This window comes from Cupressus sempervirens, chromosome 7 (assembly GCF_028749045.1).
Source record: "Cupressus sempervirens isolate cs-2001-9-10 chromosome 7, ASM2874904v1, whole genome shotgun sequence".
Lineage (NCBI taxonomy): Eukaryota > Viridiplantae > Streptophyta > Pinopsida > Cupressales > Cupressaceae > Cupressus > Cupressus sempervirens.
Genome location: NC_143124.1, coordinates 523075686 through 523092178, shown reverse-complemented (window position 1 = coordinate 523092178; position 16493 = coordinate 523075686). Strand labels below are relative to the sequence as shown.

Genomic DNA, 16493 nt, shown 5'->3' with positions numbered 1-16493 from the left:
GGGCGGTGCAACATGACTGGATTCAAAGCAATCGCACGAAATATACCAACGTATTAAAAATGGACTTTAAGAGTAATCTAAGGTGGAATAAAGGTGGGCGGTCCCGCAGAGGACGTGGGTTTTAGCTTGCTTCCTAAAATGCATGTACCAATTTGATTCCTGCTTTAGTGTTGATGTTGCCAATACGTACAAGACGAAGCGACTTAAGAAAATGAATGGATGGTTGCCCTTTTACACTTTTAATCAGTGTCCTTTTCTCACGTCTTCCCTGCTTGTAAACAATAATGGTGGAGAGGGGGCTTGGCTAAAGAATAGTGCAACGTAGCCCTTGCTTAGACTCTGCTTTTTCAGTCTTAGCAAGGGCCACATGGTCTTAAGCATCTCACCTGCCCAAATCATTGTCCATTAATAAGTATATTTATAGATGATGGGGATATTAATGGTAGTCGCAAGATATAATTTTCACTAATTAATGAGTTTTACATGTTTTGATTCCCTTTATCACACATAAAAATAGGTCTTTTATTTAAGATTGAGTTTGTTGAATTGATTTTTTTATTTATATTTATTGAAACAAAGCAAGGTTACAAAGAATAAAGTTACACGAGGTAGCTGGAAGAGAGTACATCATATAAAACAAATCAATACAATACAATCAATAGCTGGCATTACATTGAGACATGACGAAACACTTTGCAAAGGTCCATATGGCAATTACTTTGAAGCTGATTCACTTGGTCTTTAAGTTGTTATAGCTGGGCCATGGCTGACGGAGTTGAATTGATTTTTGGGTAGGGGAAATGTTTAAATTATGACTTTTGTATCTTAGTGTGAAATTTTGTTGAGAACAGATGAGAGTTATTCTTGTGTAGGGTATTAATCTTCTTGTCCTTCCTTTTAGTTCAATCTATTGATCTTTTTGGGTATGTTCTCATGTTTTTTCCGTGAGCTTGATCTATTGATCTTCTTGAATATATTCTCACATTTCTCTACAAACCTAATCTATTGATCTTGGTAGTCACGTTCTTATATTTTCTTTGAGATAAATCTAATTAATTATGTTCTTATATTTCGTTGAAATAGTTGGTTTCTTATACAATCTATTCATCTTATTAGGCATGTCTTAATGTTTCCCTCATCAATCTATAATTAGGATTGAGTACAATCAACTTGATACTTAAGGTATTCATTCACTATTTGTTGTATATGTGATGAATATTTTTGAAACTGAAAGTCAATATGTAATTGGTTGCTTGACATTTATACAATGTGGCTTTTAGAATCCTAAAATGAAGTTATTATAATGTGGACTTATGGCATGTTGGATCTAGGTTTTGATATGATGGTGGTGTGGAGAATTTGTATATTGTATCTAGTTGTTGTTAGTTTGTGGTGACTGAGCAGGAAAGTATTGTACATACTTCATAAATTCTATTTTTTTGGGCCCTATTTTATCGAAATTTTGGGCCGACATGTAATTATTAATTATTACCCTAAAGCGGTAAAAATACTTGTATAAAAGGGCTTAGGGTTAGGGATTGTTTCATAAGGTGATGCAAAAATTGGTTCTTGTGGTGGTATTGAGCTGTAAGGGATTACAGATTGTAATCAGGTTGTAATCATTGGATCGAAAAAATATTGGACTCGCTATTTGGTGGACGTAACCCAGGGTTTGGGTGAACCACGTTAAATCTTGGTGCCTTGTGTTCTTTTTTGTGTGATCTATTATTTTCTGATATTAGTTATATTTGCATGTAATTGTTATTTCTATCCGTGGTTTAATCCTAATAGTTGTCTATTTTTCCTTGTTGATAATTTAAAAATAAATTCATTGTACTTTGAGATTTAAGTGATTTCTTAACTTTCAAATTGAGAATCAACCAAGATTTTGTCACCTTTGGCATGTCACATGAGTGCTAGTTTTGTGGGGTTTTTTGAACCAAAATATTGAGTGTAAATCTTTGGAGTGTTATTAGCATTATGTGGGTGTATTATGGTCTCGTTATAGACTATTCTCTACTCTAGTAAGGCCATAATAATGGTTCCCACTTTCTATCATGAAGAAATTAGTTGAAAAGTGTAAAAATCATTTTCTAGGGGCTTCAAATGAAGCCTACACTTCGACTGAAGCCCCCTAGGGCTTTGTTCGAAGTTGTGGCCCTAGGGGTTTTGTTTGAAGCTATAGGCTTCATTCGAAGCCCCTTATGCCAATCGGCATGGAGGGCTTCAAATGAAGCCCCTTATGCCAATCGACATGGAGGGCTTCAAACGAAGCCCCTACGACCAATAAATGGTCAAAAAGTGGGCCAGGGGGCTTCATTTGAACCCTTTTAGGGCTAATAAGAGGCCAAAAAGTGGGCTAGGGGAGTTCATTCAAACCCCCCTAGGGCCACCCAAAATACACCTAGGGGGCTTCGAATGAAGCCCTCTTTGTACGAACCCTCTTTAAGGGCTTCATTCGAAGGTCCCAAAATAAATTTTTTTACAAATTTTCTATCAAAATTTTCCCTCTTGAGGGCTCAAGCAAGGCCTGAATAGGTCCATTTCATGAAACTAAATATAACACATTATTGTACTTTGAATAAGATTTCTAATGACTATACTTTTAATATACATTGTGTTTATTGTGATGTTTTTTGATAATTTTATTAAATATAATTTGTTTGGCCATTTCATAAATCTTTGTTTGAAGCTTTGGGAAAAATAGAAAATGGAAGTAACTAAATTTTAAAAAATATGTTCATCAAAGGTATGTGTGTTACCTTCTAGCAAAACAAGAAAAAATCCATTTCGATTTATACAAAATAAATTATATCGATTAAAATCAACCTATGTTTAATTTATCATTGATATCACTTTACCATCGAATAAAATCCATAAATTTTAATGAAATTGAATGAAACTAAGTAATGTTGCTAGGTGTTGATGTTACCATTCTAGCTTTAAAAGAATTTTGTCATTATCATATTTTTTTTAAAGCTATGTTGATCAAAACAACCATCACTCTTTAAAAGTGTTGATTTTTCATATATACCACTTCTCGAAGGATAAACAAAAATGGACTTCAATCAATTCAAAAAATGAAATAAAAAATATTTTTAGAAACTAGAAAGACAATTCTACAAATCACTAGTTTACATTGTCTTCAAATTCTTTATGGTTTTTGAGTAATAAGCATATGAAAGTGGGTTTTTGTAAACAAATGTTTATTTTAGTGTCAAAGTTGGCCAAAAAGTGGGAACTAGTATTGTGGGATCACTAAAGAAGAGTACACCTAGATTTCAATTTCATGTGGATAGGAAGAAATCAATTATATTTTGTAGTTTCAAATTGAATCTGTTAATAACTTGTTGTATATTGGAGAAATAATAAAACCTAGGGGGGAAATGGAAGCAATCAATTTATTAACACAAACTAGATGGGATGAATTCATTGCTTAAACATCTTTCACCCTAAGCCATTCGATACAAGAGATTGAGGAGCTTCCAAGCATAACTCTCAATATAACCCAAGTTAAACTAGCACAACCCAAATGAGATGAATGGACGCTAATGCAAAACTCAAAATTAAATTAAAGAAGTGTGCAAGAAATTTGTCTTTCATGAAATGTTCATTAACCTTAGATTTGTAATGTGATTAAATTAAATTGATTAGGTGGATTGAGATCACAGGAAACTTAAATGGTAACTAGGCACATGAAAAATCAAATTTGAAACATTAAGGTAGGAATATAGAAAAGTGCATACCTTTAGAGGGGAAACTAGATAGATGGAGAAGAATGCTAATTTTGTACCACCCACAGTTCCCAAAATAGAAAAGCTTTATGCTGTCCAAAAGAAAACCTAAATATCAAAATTGGGTTGGTCTTTGATTTTGCTTAGGTATAGGTTGACTTCCCAAGTAGAGGTTCACTTAAAAGGTACAAGTTGATTAGAATGACTTGTACCTATGCTCAAGACTTCAACTCATTTGGAATCTACCATGAAAAGAGTATCATGACTTGTCTACAAAACTTACTTTCAAAAGTTGCATGCAGCAAAATGAGGAATTATTGTGCGGAAGGACTTGTCTCGACCAAGACCCTATTTAGGAATTAACCTTGAAAGAGAAAAGTATATAAAGGCAAGTAAAGAAGTAAGACAAATGAAATAATTCACCTTTCTTGATGAAACCCTTGTGAAGAATTGTTTTGCAATGCTAGATGATGTTGATGTTGAGTCTTCAATGTGAAATGTACAAAATTTCCACAAATGGAATGGATCTAATTAAAACCATATCATGGGGCCACATATCCTGATGTACGCAAATGAAAAAGAAAGAGTGCCAAGATGATGTAGATCTCCTCCCTTGATAGCCAACAATGAAATGCTAGGTCTTGAAGAGGAGATGCTCACAATGAATCCTTGGATCTTTGGATGGAACTTGAGGAATGCTAGACAACTTGTTGCATGCCTTGAGTTGCCTCCTTGTATGTGTATATGGTGAAAATGAAATACCCAACCCCCCTTTAAATAGTTATTTTTGAGTGTGAAAATAAAGAGGGCTAACTAGAGCATCGATAAAAACAAATTAAACGCCTGAGACAATGCAAGTCCCATGACCAAAAACCCTCTAGGCATAGGTGGACTAAGTCAACCTATACCCAGGTTATCTAAAGGATTGAGAATACTGATGTCTTAAGGGTGGTGTGAAAAAGAATCAGATAAAAGGTAAGAGAGCGAAAATATAATGATTTGATCTTAAATGAATCCATGGAACATAAAATCACCAAAGGACAAGACTATTGATATAAGATTGTTTTGAAGTGAAGAACCTATAATGGAATAATCTTTATTTTGTCAATGATGTCAAACCCATTACTTGCTGGTGAGACAATTTCTTTTTGGTATGAAAGTTATTATTTAGTTGAATGGTGAAAAGGATTTGAAAATAGGAGATAATAATAGCACCTAGAGAAAGGTTGAGTTATTTGGTATGTAAAAGAAGCCTTAAAACCAAGTAAGACATTAATATTATAGTGTATTGTTTATCTACTAAAAGTATGAAATGAAAGATTACTCAAGTTAAGACTAGAAGAAGATCAAGTATGAAAAGTGTCTGCCAAGCATTACTGAGCTATTAGTGCAAGCCGAGCATAAATCAATGGAAGCCGACTGAAAAATAAGAGGTTTCGAGCATAGATGAAAAAAAGTGCAAGCTGAGTGATTGTCAGTATATGCCGAGTAAAGTTTAGTTGATGTCGAGCATCAGTAAACTTTAGTGTTCACCGAGTAAACTAGTGTAAGCCGAGTGGAAGAACAATATAGAAGTCAGGTGACAACATATTGATGCTAAGTGTTAGTATTTGTGTTAAATCGTAGATTTGACGAATCTGAGCTCACTATTTTATTTTTTTGAATTGTGTGAAGCATATAGAAAATAACTATGATGAGTTCATGGCACAGAATTCAAGGTAAACCATTTTGTGGTGAATTCAACGAAGATTATAGAAGAAGTTTCTAGAGGAACCAAATGGAAAAGTGGGTAGATTCATTGTATCCTACCTAATCCTACCTAACCCTAAAATGGAAGATTGTGGTTAAGCGGCAAAAGATTTCAATTCTTTATTTATAGAGAGAGCTAGTCAAAAGCAAAGGTTGTTATTTTGCAAGAACCTAAGGAAGACAAGAAGTCTAGGGTATTGCTTCATTCAGTGGCCGAACATAATAGACTACAATTGGCATGCAAAGCAAGAAGGCTTAAGAGTATGAATGCCTGAAGGGTGAATAAGCTATCAGAGTTGAAGTGTGTGAATGCCAAGCAGAATGGAGGGTCGAAACATAGATCTATAAACTACAAGTAAGTTGTAATTTGTTATCAAATTAAGCCTTACTGTTACTTTCTAATCATTGTATCAGTCTAGGGTAAATCCTTTGGATTAAGGTTGACCTAACAATCATTTGTAAATCCTATAACCAGGTGACATTCTAATGAAATGGTCTAAAGTCCTCCAACAAGGTTCACTTCTAATAGGGTGATTGAAATCCTTTCACCGGGTCACATTTAACAGTGTGCATTGTAACATTTAACAGTGTTGGCCTTTCACATGGCATCACTTCAGAAGAGAGAATTATTAGCATGTTACTGGTGGTTTTTCCCAAATTGGGTTTCCACGTAAAATCCTTGTGTCAAATGTGTTATTAAATTTGTTATGTTTCTTGTTTACATTTCTGCAAAGTTGTTTTGACTTAGGACAATAGCCTACAAAGTTTAAGTATTATATGATCTAATGGATGCATGCATAATAAGGTTTTATGGATATGGGTCTACTAAGCATTGAAAAGTTTTATTTGTACATCTGGACCTTGGATAATTGATTCACCCCCTCTCAGCTATTTTAAAGAATTCCAACACAGAGCTAAAAGGTCTTAAATGATAGGTGCTTCCATTTCAAGACATTACAAACATTAAGAGACATAGTGACTAAAGGTGGAGGAAATTGATATCTAATTACCCTTTATCTTATGTTTTAGATCTTTATTATTTTCATTAATGGATTATGAATGCTAGTATCTTTTGTTTTCTAATATGTGTTCATTCCATATTTAACCACATCCTCATAAATTGAATGTTTGATTATAAAATTTACAAATTTTCAACTAATTTCAACATTAAAAGCATCTAGTTTGAAACTTATCTTCTTTTGTACGAAGCCTATCTTATTAGGCTAATTGTCTTTCTCTATAACTACCAATTTCTAAATTATTTCTTTTATACTTTCTATTGAAATAATGTAGGTAAAATATATAGATAAGACAAGACAACTAACAATTTATTATGAAAATAAAAAAATTCACGACATTATAAACACACCAAAATTATCTAAATAATTTCTAATTATTAATTTAAAAATTCATTAAAAAAATAAAAAATTTCAAATTAAAATATTTTAAACATTTTACACACTATACATTTCAAAAAATATTTCTGTTTTTAAATTCTCATTCAATCTTCCCATATCTTTTCATTCCAAATTATGAATTGAAAACATATCTATAAAACAACAATTTAAAACTTAATATTAGATACCTCTCTATTGTAAAACTCTCATCACTACATATTCACACTTTGTCATCCTTTTATCATACCATTTTTCAAACTATTCTCGCTTTGTCATTCTTTTATCATACCATTTTTCAAACCAGAAGAATAAAATATGTACAATATATTGAGAATACTTATATTACTAAAAGAAAGACTAAATTATTCTCCATTTCTCTCGAAAGAATTCAAAACAAGACTCTTAACTTTGTAAACATATTTATATAGAAAATACTAATTTATTATATTAATCATCAGCCAGAACATGAATTTCAAAGAGTTTTTATTGATGGGTTGTGAACATTTCCTACAGTTTAAACTTTAAAAACATAATTTATATAGAAAATACTAACTTATTCAACTAATTAGAATAAATGGACCATATACCTCGACCTCCACAGGATATCAATTTAAGACATTCCTTGCAATAAAATTATATACGACGACAGTGTTAACCATCTTAACACATTAAAAAATCACTTTACCTAAGTACATTGAGAGATGCTTCTGGGATGTGACATCTTGCCCTTAAAATATTAGGCCTTTCCTTTGGTACTTTTTATCTCACGGTCCTTCCAATTCTCTTATCATTTAGCCAGATCTCCTAGTATTCCCGCCATAATTAATCCAACCAAGAGGGCCTACAGAGTACATCCACCCACATGAGTCAGTGTCAGTGCAGGTAATTGTTAGGGAAATTTCCAAGTCAAGCCAGACTTTTTACCAAACGGCACTAATTTAACACAGTTCTTTCCTTGATTCCTAAGCTAACAAGTGGAAATGAAAGGTAAATGGAGCTTTCAACTCGTGTGGCCATCGCTAAGTTGTATGAAACAGACAAATTAGCCAATTCCTCAAGTCCTTTGCACAACCCATCATGGTATTGTTGGGGTGATGAAATCCACCTAATCAAACATCATCATTGCCACTTTTATAATATTTGTAAGTAACTGCGTGCACCCATGGTGTAGCAGCTTTTTTCCCTTTCTTTTTACTCTGCAACGTTGAATAGCAGGTGGGTGGTACAGAGACCATCACCAAGTCTCTCAACCAACACTAATAATATCCATACACTCAGAAAAGATACCTGGCCTAGCAGTAGAACATGAATTTGCAGAGCCAAAGTTTTGACGGTGGAGGAGAAAGATGCAATGGATGTTTCACATGTTCAAGGTTAAGTGAACTGACTGCATTTTGCTTGAATCATTGGTATTGTTATTGGTTTGTGACATGATTCCAATCTGAATGGTTTATAATCAAGGATTTCATATTTTGTGGGGGTCTGAAACAAAATGGGTTTTTGTGTAGATGATCAGATAAAGTAAACTAATGATCAATCAAGTAAATTAACTTCCTTGGCAATTTTATTGGTTTGTGACATTAGTTTAACTTGGATGGTTTGCACACGAAGAATTTGAACTTCAAAGAGTCTGAGACTAGTGGGCAGGTTTGTAGTTGATCACATGATTCGGAATCTGTGATCTATGCGTGATTACTTTTTCTACTTCATTTATTCTTCAGGTGTCAACATTATTTGCTTGATGAAGTTGTTTGTTGCAGAAAGGTCATGGAAATGTGGGTAACTAGATTTGGCCATACTTTGCTTAGTTATCTTGCATATGTTATGGTAATTAGTTAATAGGAATTTTTACTGATCTGCTGAGTTGTATCGTTGTGATTTGATGTCTTCCTTTGTGGGTACTCCAAAACTTCGAACTGTATTAAGGTGCATATCATTAGTTTCTGCCTTATTTGATGTTCTGTACGTTATTCTATACATGCTTTCTGTGATTTTTTCGTGGGTACTCGAAGCATTCGAGATATCTGCGCAGTTTTGATACAGGTGCTATTTAAAGTCCTAGGTGTGACCGTGTGTATGGTTTATGTGTATTAGGTGTGCATGATGTACGTGTATAGTCATGCTAGTATTCTAGAAACGATCTGAGCCTTTCGATTGGTTGAAGGTAGTCGAGAATTAGTGCTCGACTTCTCTGCAATTCACATGTTTTGGTCTAATTACGTCAGGGCAAAAATAAAGAGTCTATTGAATTATAAAACAGGAAATAGAAGTGCTGTTCTATCTCTTCTTCCTTTTCCAAATGCAGAGTTATGTATCATACACGTGCAGATTTGCCTCTGTTGCAATACATTTATCTAATTTTATCAGCCAGGCGAGAGTGTTGTTAGAGCCCTTATTTCAGTTAGCCTGTTGCAAGCCCCACAAAATTTCGTATCATAAATATGTGCAAATGTTCTTCTATTTCTCAAGCAATATACATCTATATACATTCACTAACCAGCTTTGCTACAAATTCTTTCAATGATGGAAGTATTGTTAGAGCCTTTTTTCCAGTTGGCGTTTTGCAGTTCACTCAAATGATAGAGGTGCCTTATAAGCAATATATATATACTTTTATCAGACAGTTTTAGGTAGATTTCTTTGCAATGCTGGAATTGTTGCGAACTCCACATTTATGAATTTTTGTTTTTCATTTGCCGTGCAGGTGCTCTTCCCTATTTTCTAAATGAGTGGAGTTTTGCAAAAAACAATTTACCAAATGAAAGTGTTAACAGTAGTTTACCGTTAAAGCCTGGCGCTTTATTATTAACTATGTGAAGTGGACAAAACACAAAGTCCGGAAAACTAGAAATTTGCAAACGGTGTCCCAATTAACCAGCTATGTTTTCAGCTAAATCTAATCGTCGTTACTCTTGGTGGTGGGATAGTCACCTTAGCCCCAAAAATTCCAAATGGCTTCAAGAAAATCTGACAGGTATTGCCCTTCTGCCTATATGTGATGTAATATTAATATATTATCATGCCTGTTATGAATAATCTCATGAAAACTTTGGGAATGCAAAATGATTTACTTTTATTGTATTGCTGAAGTAGGGATAGTTTTGGGATAAGAAGTTCTACTTCCATTATCTAGTTCTGTTGTCTTGCCTGATAGATATCAAAACAGTTCTATATTTTTTATTGCTGCATTTGCAAGAGAAAAAGCTGCATTCTAGTTTAGCATCCAGTGATAGTGTGGTCAATCGCATGGCCATTTCAATAAACCTTATGCCTGTGTTTTGTAACAAGGTTTGTGTTACAGTGTGACTCTCTACATCCATAGTTATGTGGTATTTTCCTAAAATTGATGTGTATCAGATGATGAAGGTCGTATGCAAAATGAGTCTTGAAGTGGGAGTAATTGGTTGATGTTAGGAGTTTTGAGGTAGCATCACATGACTATTTGGTGATGGTCATGGTCATTGATAAGTTTCACGGTTCACCCAATCAAGCTTTCTCTTTGTATCTTATGTTTCCCTAGTACACATACAGAAAAAGGATAACAGACTAAAAAATCGATTAGTGCAATTGGGAGAGTCCAAAAATCTTAATAAATAATTAGGGAAGTATGTGTTATATCGATTCAGCTTGCTTGGTCCAGTGATAAGGGGGAGCCATTGCCATAATGACGGCCTGGGTTAAAGTCCTGCTGGGCACTCTACCTGTGCTGATGTGGCTGCAATGAATTAGACCTCACAGACAAGGTTGGGTAAGTCCTAAGCTTGGATTTAACATCGAAGCGTCCATGAGGCAGCAGGCCCTGCTGACTAGATTGTGTTCAATCTCAGGCAAAATTTTGCCGAAGAAAAACCCCTTGGATGCAGCATCAGTAAAATGGGGCTCTGAGTGGCTATTGTAAAGCAGGCGTTGCTGATGAGGATGGTTGCAAATACCAGGAAAATTTTGGCAGCACAAAAACTCACGGATGTGTTGCTAGGCCAATAAAGCAGTTTAAGGTTGGTGATACATTCCTTGCATTTATCTAATGATCGGCGAGGGCTAAAATTTACTAACCAGAAGAAAAGTCGACCCAGCTTATTAAAGGTCTGTTAGCAGTTACAATCAATGTTCCTTGCATTTATCTGATGATGGGCGAGGGTTAGAGTTTACCTACACAGGAAAAAAAGTTGACCCAGCTTATTAAAGTTCTGTCAGCAGGTATAGTCAATGGGAAGTGCGGTAATGTTGGTAGATAATAAAATAGGCAAGTAGAGGGTAATGTCTTTAAAATGATGTTTTTCTTTGGTTATCATGATGTTTTAAGGCAACAACTTCAGCAGGCCTTCTCAAATGAGAGAAGAACTGGCTGGTTCTATTAAATGGTAGCCACAATTTTCTTTCCCAGTGGGTATTGGTATATGTTTATAAATTTGTCAAAATGAATCTCTAAAGTTGTCATCTTCATGTTGTTTTGCCTTTGCAAGTTATTTTTGAATGTTTTAAAATAATTACATTTTTGTTTGCTTGTCTTTGACCTTGTTGAGGTAGAACAATCTTCTCAACAGGATCTTTGCAGCCATATTTGTGGGCTTGATTTTACTATCCCCAACTCTTGAACTTGTATATTCTTCGTCTAGTGTTGTCAGAAGGAGATCTTCCACATATGGTAGGATATTGTTCTCAAAGGTGACTTTACAATTGTAGATTGGAGTTAGAATGTCTGACCTCAAATGATTAAATCACCGGGAAGATTTATTTTCAAGTTCCCAGAGCCATAGATTCTGTTAGTTAAGTTGAAGGGTTAATTACCACATCCATGTTCAAGGGGTGATGTGCTCCAATGGATGAGACCAGGTACGAGTCCTGGGTGAAATTGATGGAAGAGATACCTTTGAAATGTGGCATCCAAGCCATAAGGTTTCCCTGCAAGGGAGTTTTTCAATCAAAGTAAGAAAAATTGGAGACTGCTAAATTCCATATCTGGGATTGTACTTGATCATTTTATTTTCCGAAGAGAGAAAAACAACTGCAGAACTTGATAGCTTCTAAGTACTACCTTAACAATACATTTCATGTAATGGCCAGCAAATGTGAGCAGCTCAGGCTTCTGTTTATTGTTCTACATCAATAAGATAAGATACTGGGTACAGAACTTTGTTTCTATTCCATGAGCGAAAAAGCGTATTAAACTAATCAATGATAAAATTTCTTACAAAGAATCCAACCAAAGGCCTTACAATTGAAGAAAATTATTTTTCACTTTTATGGCAGAGAGATGCACCGTAAATAATACTAACCACAGAATCTTGAACAACTATTCCTGGTGTATCTAAAATGGGATGCATTCTTAATTTGTGCTATATAAGTTGAAAAGGTTGTATACAGTCTTTGTATTGGTTTTTGGGCAAAAATATTACTTAAAGTTCAATTTGCAATGACATGGGGGTAAGGTGTCAAGGTGCCTCACAGTTTTTCTTCCACACTGGAAGGTTGCATTCCTCAGTCAGAGTTGAGCTTTGAGAAAAAACTGAATTTATTCTTTGAGCAATAATATTGCAAGCAAGGTGACTCCTGTGTTTTCTATCTTTTCATTTTGTCAGTGCCTAGTCCATAGGTTGCTTATTGTTTCCTTTTAAATTATTTTGCTCTGTATTCCTGTCCATTGGTGTCTGTCTATTATTATTAACTTTCCATAAGTGTGTTTATTTGGCCCTGTTTATGAATGTGTTATCATCTTTGTCTTTTGTCCTGTCTATGTGTCTTTAAGTATTTTATTGCAGATATTGAAATACCATGTAGATACATGTAAACTGAAATTGCCAGAGTTGGGTAAGATGTCAAAGTTAGTGAGAATTCTGTACTTGATTGAGATTTCGCAGTTTATGAAGATAAAATATATTTCAAAGTCATTGAAGGTTATGGATCTGTTGCAAAATATAAAAATAGTACAAGACATAGAAGACAAAGATGCCTGTGTTGGTGTCAGTAAGGTTTTGTACCTTGCAAAGGTGTTGTACCTAGCTAGTTCCTAGTAGGGGACTTATTTACATGACTTAAATAAACTTAGGTCCTAGATGCTCTTCTAGAAGTTTTGTTGTCTAGTCTTATATTTTGTACTTTTTTAATATCCCATTCGTACGTCATTAATAATTTTGCTGAGGAGTTATCTCTATGTACTGGATTAAGAAGTGTCAGCATCCTTTCTAATCTAATCATTCATCTTGCCTTTACCAGCAAGGCCTCTCATGTACATTTTAATCATTGAAGCATTCACAATCAAGCAATCTAATCTTGCCATTTTCTCTCTTGTGGAATTTATATTCGTCTTGTAGGTGTTGGGAGTTCACTTACTTTTTCATGGTATTAGAGCTCCAGTGTTGTAGATTCCTTTATGGGCTTGAGGGTGAATAAGGTATGAGCCTTTACTAGGTGCAATTCAGGGTGAAACTAACCTCATGTTTGAGTCTAGAATCTTCAAAACTCTATGGATCTATAGTAAACTCAATATATTTAAGAGAAAGTTGGCTTTGGTGTTTTTTTTGCCTCCCCCCTTGTTGTACAAAGCAGTCATACCATCTGTGTTGTGCCAGCGTGAAAAGTCCCCCCTTGTCGTACAAAGCAGTCATAGCATCTGTGTTTTGCTAGCATGAAAAGTTCTTTGTTGGCTCGTTTTATTTTAGTTGGTGTTAAAAACTTTCTTAAGTCCTCAAAATTGCATTTGAAAAATTATAAGAAAACTATATAGACATATCAAATCATTTTGGATTGGTCGGTGTCAAATTGTATAATTATGTGAGGCACTTTTTGTAGTTTTGGTGAACTTTTGACAGATTTGTCATGTGCTTAAATTTCTATGGGTTTATTCTACCCATAGTTGGAAAACTCTCACTTGGCAACAACTCGTCAAGCCCCTGAAAGTATATCCGAGAAAAAATCGGCCAATTTTAAAAAAAACTCAAGAACCTAAAAATCTGCTAAAATTCAATTAAAAATACATATTATTTGCAAATTTCAATGAGAAGACGCATTTAATGAGTTAATTAAAGAGAACACAAAAGAAACAAGGAGTGTTTAGATATATATAAATGCACAGTGGGTACAAAATCGCATTCTCATGCGGAATGCTGATGGTGGGAAGCAAAATAGTAAATAGTTTCTATGAAACTAGAAGTCTAGAAGTAAATACTAAATAGTAGATACATCAATACAATCAGATCTTCCTCTTTCCAGCTCTAATAGCAGAAAAGTGAGGGGGTCTAGTCCTTGAAGAGGTGCCCCGCATTGGGATTGGGCGTGAGCTGCATGATTGTGAAGTCCATGGCTGTGCCTCCTCGCTCGACATCCCTACTGATTGGCGCCGCATCTTGGAAGTGGATGTATCTCATCCTATATGTGGCCTTGGTAATGCTTCCTCCTCTTAGTTTGAATCCTCATCGTCATCGTCCTCAATTCCTTCCATTGTGAAATGAAAATCCGTTCTAACACCCCTCTCCATGGCCTGCCTCTCCAAATCAGCAACCTCCTCTGCTGAAAACAATGGATTTGGCTCTTGTGCCGTCCAATCAGAATAAGGATCTATCTCATCTAGATCAAGTGGACTAGGTACTACTGAACTCTGTGCTCTTTTTATGCGCAACTTAAGATTATAGTGCACATAAACAAGGTCATTGAGCCTTTTTTGAGTCAATTTGTTTCTTTTCTTTGTGTAGATGGACTCAAATAAGCTCCAGTTGTGCTCACAATGGGATGCGCTACAAGGTTGGCACAAGATTTTGAGAGCCAAATTCTTTAAATTGGGGTCATTTCCATCCCAAGTTGACCACTAGCCATCTGCAACACAAAATATAATATGTTATAAAGCAATGAAAAAAGATAATAAAAAAACACAACTTATCAATTTGCAAAAGTTTTAAAGTTTAAACTTTGATGGTTTACCTGGGGCTTGAGAGCCTCTTTCTCTCTTTGATAATGTAGAAGAGAAGAAATTATCCCTTGATTCCACATAGACCTGTTGTTCGGTCACGACAAGGTTTCTCTCCGCTTCATCGGATATCATCCTCTCAATGCATCTAGAGAGACCTTCCATGATCTCTCCATTAGAATCATCAACCCTAAAACAAATAGAAAATGAAATCAAGTCTTAGTACAAAATAAAGTAAAATGAAGTCTTTGTAAAATCCCAAGGAGAATCGTAGTACCTGAATTTGGGGTCGAGGAAGTAGCCTACTGCATGAATGGGTTAGTAGAGCATATTGTTCCACGTCCTATCGATTATTTCCCAAATGGGGTCAAATTTGAATCTGTTCGCATGGTAGTAGTTTCTAAGAGCCTTTTTGGCCTTATCCATGGCCTCATAAAGACCATCCCATTGGGGATTGTTGCCCATCACATATGAGTAGGACTCTAACCAAGGGCATAGACATCTACATTTGAAATTTGAAAAATACAAATTAGTTACTAACATAGTAAGTTTCAAATTAATAATAAAACTTGAATCAACTTAAAAATTAATGTTTTGATTCTTGAAGTTACCTCCACAATCTCAGTAGCTTTTCAAAAAAACTATTATCAAAGACTATCCATGCCACAACCTCTCCTTCGCTTCTTTGAGTAAGGTGAAGCAACCCAATCAGCACACACATACAATTGTTTCAGAGGCAATATTGTGTCGATAATACTTCACAACATCAAGAACGCTGTTGCAAACCTTGTGATAGTGAGTCTCACCAAATCTTTGTCTATAGTGATCCTTCTCATCAAAATGAGAACCCATGGGTGATTATAGATATATTTGGTGACTTGCTTTGCATTTTACATAGTTGGACTCACTCATTCAAGTTTTCCTATGTCCTTCAAAAGAAGGTCAAGGACATGTGTTGCACAAGGTGACCAAAAAGTGTGGGATGCCTCTCTTGGAGGATTCTACCTATAAGATTAGTAAAAAATCAATAATTAGTTACAAAATTTCCATATTTACATCAAATCTAAATTGAGTAATACCATAGCATTACATTCATGATTCACATTGAACATACAAAATTAAATTTACCTGCTGCCACATATGTTGCTGCATTACCTGTGATGATTTGCACTACATTCTATATTCCCACCTCCATGACAACATTCTTCAACATTAAAGCCAATGTGTGTGCATTTTTCACTTTATTGGAGGCATCGACAAATTTCCAAAACACCACATCATTGTTGCAAGCAACCAAAAAATTAATAATAGTTCTACTTCTTCTATCTGTCCATCCATTAGGTAAAATGGTGCAGCCATATTTCTTTCACTCTTTCTTTTGGTCTTCTATCAATACTCTTGCCCTATCAACTACATTGTAAAGCAACCTACAAAATTTAGGAGTAATAAACTGTTAGTAAAAAATAGGAAATAACAATTAAGATTTAAAATATAACAATGAACTCAAGTGGATTTCAATTATTTACAGTTACTAAGCAGTTAAATACTAACCTTCCACTCAAATCCTTGCGAGAAGGGGGTTTGTACACTTTGCCCGAGCCCCTACGATAACATACCTCCCGCCTGCCATAGAAGAGCAGTTCACCAAATTCAAACAATAGGGACTATCAGCCACATACATTGAGAGATTGCTGACAAACCAAAAATCAGCTG

At 34.9% G+C, this 16493-nt stretch overlaps 1 protein-coding gene across 1 annotated transcript in view; it reads left to right on the top strand.

Moving 5' to 3' along the window:
• Positions 1–8042: 8042 nt before the first annotated feature.
• LOC149547825 (uncharacterized) overlaps positions 8043–16493 on the top strand; it is a 30257-nt gene continuing 21806 nt past the window's right edge. The window contains exons 1-2 of the mRNA XM_089791861.1: positions 8043–8253; positions 9585–9854. Coding sequence (XP_089647987.1) covers positions 9761–9854 — 94 coding nt within the window. The 5' untranslated portion in view covers positions 8043–8253; positions 9585–9760. The remainder of the gene's footprint in view (positions 8254–9584; positions 9855–16493) is intronic.